This window comes from Botrytis cinerea, chromosome 2 (assembly GCF_000143535.2).
Source record: "Botrytis cinerea B05.10 chromosome 2, complete sequence".
In the NCBI taxonomy this organism is placed as follows: Eukaryota; Fungi; Ascomycota; class Leotiomycetes; order Helotiales; family Sclerotiniaceae; genus Botrytis; species Botrytis cinerea.
Window position 1 is genome coordinate 1,105,309 of NC_037311.1, and position 6,036 is coordinate 1,111,344.

At 42.3% G+C, this 6,036-nt stretch overlaps 1 protein-coding gene across 1 annotated transcript; it reads right to left on the reverse strand.

Moving 5' to 3' along the window:
• Nucleotides 1-4,764: 4,764 nt before the first annotated feature.
• On the reverse strand, nucleotides 4,765-6,036 carry BCIN_02g03080 (hypothetical protein). Its single transcript, XM_001547025.2, has 3 exons — nucleotides 5,889-6,036; nucleotides 5,713-5,800; nucleotides 4,765-5,658 (listed from the first exon to the last, which is right to left on the reverse strand). Exons 1-3 carry the CDS (start codon nucleotides 5,926-5,928, stop codon nucleotides 5,217-5,219), a joined length of 570 nt encoding a protein of 189 aa, XP_001547075.1. The 5' UTR covers nucleotides 5,929-6,036; the 3' UTR covers nucleotides 4,765-5,216.

Sequence of the window (6,036 nt, forward strand, 5' to 3'; positions counted from 1 at the left end):
TTTTAAGATTTTCAGTGGGGAATCAGCTAACAAAAGTCAAAGTCACCACGATGTAGATGTAGATGTAGGCAGCGGTAGCTCAATCAAGCCGGTTTCAAGGGAACATAGCATCGTCAATCCCTCGGAAAAGCCAATGGCAATACAATGTTGGCTGGCACGATCAGCCTTGCGATACAATTCTTCAAACATCCGAATTTTGGGATGTTGGGTGTCATACAGCTAGCTGCCTACTGTGTGTGTACTTGGGGGCATTATCAGATATCGCCTGCAGCCATATGCATGTCACCTTTCATTTCACAAACACTCCTTTTGAGTAAAGGATCTGCTCAGCTCGCGATCTCAATTTGATTCAACGGTTGGTTTGCTGCTCTTCCCATCCTTTTCGCATTCTCTTTTTTTTCGTCGGCGGCAATTCCAGGTGGCAGCAACATCAGCCATTTATGAAGGTAGTCTCCCGTCTTCAAGCATCCATTCGTGCAGCCATTGAATCCTCCCGGCGCCACTGCGACCACAGGCATCCATACATGCATACACTCAAACGATATGCCGTTAAGAAGTACAATCCAATTGGCGAGAATGGAGATTTCTTCCAGATGGGCACCGAGCAGTGCAGCAAAAATCAGAGGCTTCACCAGCCCGACTGCTCTCTCGGGGAGTATCCAGCAAGGGCGTGGTAACCTTAAAGTTTGTTTCAAATAGAAGCAACCAGGTCGCTCGTACCCGATGGGAAGGAAAGGATTGGCGAGATCTACAGGGAAATTCTTATGATCTGGAAGGTGCAGTTGCAATCTTAAGCCGCTACTTACATTGTGCGAGTAGAAAGATGGCTTCAAAATGGAAGGAGGACTCTTCTTGCCCCTTGGCTGACCTCATCATATATATCTACTGGGTGAGTTGGTACTTTAATATACTTTACTTCATGCTTTGCTGCTACGTCGGCATCGTTGGATAATGGGAAGAGTGCACCAACAGCCCACTACTTCCCGAGATCCCATTCAAAGCCCCTCGCCATCCTCTACTCCATACGAAATATATATCTATTCGACGGGGTCGAAAAGTGGTCGGTTTATGCTTATCCATTCATCCATTCAAGCGTAGAGACACGGCGTCACGGATCTTCTTCAAAAATAACCTGAAAAAGTGGACGCAATGATGGCTCCATATTATCACTCACAGATCGCATGCTGATCCTCACTGCACTGACTAGCATGATGAATAATAAACGGGTAAGCTGGAGATTGTCCAGACTCTGAAGATCTGATGGCATTGAAGTTCAAGCTCTGCCGAGAGATTTCACAGGATGCATGAATTTGTATACACTCCCATCACGGATTTACTCCAACTTTTGAACGATAGGCAAACTCAAAGTGTACCTAGGCAGATAGACATAGAAACATGCACAATCCAACACATTCAATCCTGCAACTCGAAATTCCCTGCTCCATTTGTTTCAAGGGCCGGGAGCGCATGCATGATTCCATCAACAGGGAAGAGCACGAATTTCATCCAACGACCGTCATTTTGCGATGCCGGTTTTGGTACTTCTCCACCGAAAATCGAAACGCGCAACAGCTTCAGGGTCGAGCCACCTTTGGAACAGCTTTTGTTCTCGATTTCTATGGATCTTCATGCTCTCCTAATTTGTAGGAATCTAGTTTGGGGGTTTAAGCCTTGTGATTTCTATTCATAATTGCTCGAGAACCAAAGGTTTCGAGATCATCCAACTTTCACCACCTACCTAGTAATTACCTCAGTGCCACATCTTGGATTTCATTCTTGCTTTCAAACTACATCATCGCAACGGTGGGCTGTCTAAGTCTGAAAGCTTACAAGTACGCTATCATATAAATTGATAACGTGATGGCTTGGCGTCAAACCTCGACTTTGACCTATATGTTCACATCCCATGAATCTGATATCTTGGAGGCGTCATGATCTGAGTAGAAGGACGTGTGCTCTACACCTTCCAACGACAACCCATAGTATGATGGATTGTCAATGGGGAAGACGATGATTCGGGGAATGAGAGGCCAACTGAGTAAGTAAGTGTACTAAAAACCTCGACGCCCTCAAGCGAGAGACTTCTGCAATTCAATACGATACTCTTCTTCGAGTATTATGGAGGAACTTTATCGCCTGCAGGTGGAATTCCAATCTCCTCTAAAGAGAAAAGATCTTCTTTTGAACTTACAACAGAATGCTATCTTTCCTTGGATTCGCATCGTGTGGCTCTGGTCTCTGATATTTCTGCCTTTCATGTCCTATCAATTTTACCGGTACAAGATGACTCGCAGTTGGCACATCAATTCCCCTAGGACGGATTTGGAAAGATTTATAAAGCGACAAACTCGGTATAAACAATCCTGTCTTGATCAAAGAAACTATACCAAAAGCTGTGGTAAAGCAGAAGACAGAGTAACCCTATTTTATCAGCTGTTCCAATCAATCCATTTGACTTGGTTAAATTATGAAATTTCTCTTAAGCTGTTTGTCGTTTATTCTCGTCTTTTCTAGGTGAGATTTATTACTGTCATTGATTATTCTTACCATCGCCCTTTTTGTTTCTGCTTTCTTATATAGCAGATACGACATATTTGATATCACTATCATTACAAACCCAACATTCTCACTATCCGTTTCCTCTCGACTCTCATCATCGTCATGCAGATAGTTTCAATCAAGTACTCTATAAATCCCTATTCCCACCCCAATAATCCATCAAATCCATATCCACAACAACCAAACCTCAATCGAAACCCTTCAAGCCAAATACACAATACCCACATAATCTTTCAGTCTCCGCCCAATATCCCCAGGAACATTCAATTGATATATTCTTTTGCGGACGAGAAACTAAATGTAAAGAATTGATCTTTTCTAGGAATCTTTGAAGAAAGGAAAAACAAACTTAAACTCCCTGTCTGAAATCTCATCTTCTGTCTCTGGTTTCTCTTCCTCTTCTGCTCTCCACGCCACACTCAACTTGATAGTATATACCATTGATAAACCCGGTACCTCAAGGATCATAAGTATGCATTATTCCACTGCGTTAACAATAAAATCAAAGAATATAAGAATATCTACCTCAATTCCCTTCTCTTCCTCTTGAGAACACAACACCATGTACAATCAAATCTGGTCGTATGACTGAGCTGGAAGACAAGGGATAGACGATAAAATTATTCCTAGCAGCACTGGGAATCTTCATGTCTTATCTATCTAGATTTGTGAAAAATGAGATGAGGGTAGATTTCGTGATTTTCCGAGGGGGTGTGGGATGTTGTTATTGTTGCTCTCGCCAGACGTGTATATCGATTGATTGATTGGTTGCTGGTGTCGGTGTTGGTATTGATATTAGTGATCCTTGTTTTCATTTGGTTTGCTTGGATGATGTTGCTATTAAAGAGAGAGAGAGAGAGTTGTCATCGAGCTCGACTACACGCAGTAAATACCGAATAATCACTGAAAACGAAACACAGGAATACTTTACATCAAGATATCAATCTACGTGCTCTCTCGAATAGCTTGGTCGGATTCCACAGATCGGAACCTAGATACGTGAATGACTCTTCAGCGGGAAAATGAGATGTGATCTGAAGCGAGGCTGAATTTCTGCACGAGTATATGTGTATTGATCACCATTCGTTATTTCCCAAATTGTGCTTCGCGCGCGTCAAGGGTTTTATGTGGATATGTATATACATGTATATATATAGATAGATAGATCTAGCGACAGATACCGATGGATACTTGTAAGTTTAGTTGAGCCAATCTTCTCCCTATTAGAGTGTTGTGAGATATGGTATAATGCGGTTGATAGTGAAAATGGTAGGGTTGCCTTTGTGACAAATCCATTACGAATATGACCATGAAAAATAATGGTACTAGACGATCCCTCGAATAGTCTTCAGATGTAATACTATCCAAGCTTTTGATTTTTTGATCTTTTTTTTAAAAAATAAAATTAAAAAATAAAATGGAATATAGTTTGATTGCTGAATGGGTTTCGCCAGTGTTCGATTCCGGTCTGTTTTTTTCTTTTCTTTTCTGCTGCAAATAGCTAGGTAAATAAGCGATCTAGCTCAAGGAGAGAGCGAAGAATTTGGAAACCAAGTAGCATGGAAAATAAACGTCGATCTACTTTACGAATGGTTTGGTTCTCGCAATCTAGCTTTTCTCTAGTGCACACTCACTACATAGATAGCAGTGCCGATTAAATTCCAGTAATTAAACTGTGGGTTTACAGTCATTTTTAAATATTATGAGACGTGGTGACTTTTTTCCTTTTGAGGTGTTTAATTAAATTTTCTTTCCACGACCTCAAAATAAAGATGGAGACGTTGCATCTCTAGTGATCATGAAGGCTTCATTCAAAATACCAGCGCAAACGAGGAATGAGAGTAATCGGAACAGGAGGAACGATGAGATGTGCGATACTACAGTCCCATGACCGGCCGACCCACGAGGTTTGCGGGAGGCTCTGAGAGGGACGAGCGAGGAATGAGAGAAGATAGAAATGGGTACTCCCCCGATACATCTATTATCGAAATCAACGCTTGTAAGCGAGCATGGCATAGGAGAAGGATCATGGATTTAGAAGCAATACAAGATTGATTGCTTGGATGATTCAATTGGACGGAATCAAAAAGCCAACTCTACCATCCCTGAGAACAAACCAATACCAAAGAATGCTCATAAAGCACACACAGATCTTATTCTACAACTTTATGTGAAGGAGAAGGATCCTAGTCATTTTGATAACGATGTTCTCGCCCGAGATTATATTGAACGATGCAAAACGTCTGGGTCTCAGGATTGTGCCTTCTGACGTTGAATGGGCCTCCATTGGTCTCCAGAAATATTGAGAGGGAGGCAAATTTCACAACCCAATTGCTACTTGACAATGCTATCATTGCCTGGTATAGGTCGCTGGACTCTGAATGTGATAGTACCCTATTCTTATCTTACTGAACGGATGGCTCTAAAAAGAATGACTGCTGATGAAGGTGGGATCTTGGGGTTATGTCTTTTATTATTTCAAACGCGTAAGTTAGCTTGGTGACTGATGCAACCCAGGCCAGTAGGACATTAACGTATATGTAACACGATTAATGTTCAACATATGTCTGCAAGTGCCTCATAAAGACCAATGTTTGTTGCCCATGCTTCATTTGTTCTTCTTACAAGCCCTCCAAATTGCCCCTCCCAACCTTAACCTACAAGAAAGCAACCAACGCCAAAGCACTACCAACGCTCAAACCAACAACTGTCCATCCTGTCTTAACAACTGTAGCGTTCTTGAAAGTCTTTCCCATATCCCAAGCCAAATGTCTTAATCCGTTGAAAGAATGATATGTGAATGGCATGGCCAATGTGAACTTGGCCAGAAACTTTGCCGCCAGGGGCCAAGCTCCAAACGCAGCCACCATACTGGCAGTATCCAAGTGCCATCCAAATAAAGGCGAAGCAAGATATGCAGCACCGAAAACGTAGAAACCTCCCGAAAGAATACAGCCAGTAATACGGTTGAGACCAGACATAATCCAAGGGATTTGAGGTTGGTAGATTGTGAGATGAGGTGCGACAGGTCGGAGTTTGCGTTGCTCGACGAGGATGTTGTAGCTATCTTTTGGGGTTAACTTTTGGGTGGCTACTGGTCTTGCAAGATGTTAGTTGTTGTCAAGCTTGCGGTATCTGTCTTGGGAGGCAAACCTAGTTTGCATTGATGCGCCAATAGCTGCAGGTGCCGCGAGTTTCCTCATTGCCAATTGTGAGATAAGTGATGGCTGGCCAGCAGCGACTATTAAAGATTGTTAGCAGATGAGCAAAATATAGAATCTGGGGTATGAGGTGGATAGTGGTTTGCAGATTGGTCAGGGAAAACTTACGCCGGCGCAGCGATTGTTGAGTTGCTCTCTGTGAAAACATTTTGATTAAATTGATTATGTCCTTGAAGTTGTCACAGAACAATTGAAAAGGATGAATTGCACAAAGGATAAAATGACACCAGGATCTTGATATTATCGTCGTTGATGC

Coding starts and splice junctions, on each gene's coding strand:
- BCIN_02g03080 (XM_001547025.2), bottom strand. CDS start 5,928: ATGTTTTCACAGAGAGCAACTCAACAATCGCTGCGCCGGC. Junction 5,801..5,888: donor TCAACAATCGCTGCGCCGGC/GTAAGTTTTCCC, acceptor AATCTTTAATAG/TCGCTGCTGGCCAGCCATCA. Junction 5,659..5,712: donor GGCGCATCAATGCAAACTAG/GTTTGCCTCCCA, acceptor ACATCTTGCAAG/ACCAGTAGCCACCCAAAAGT.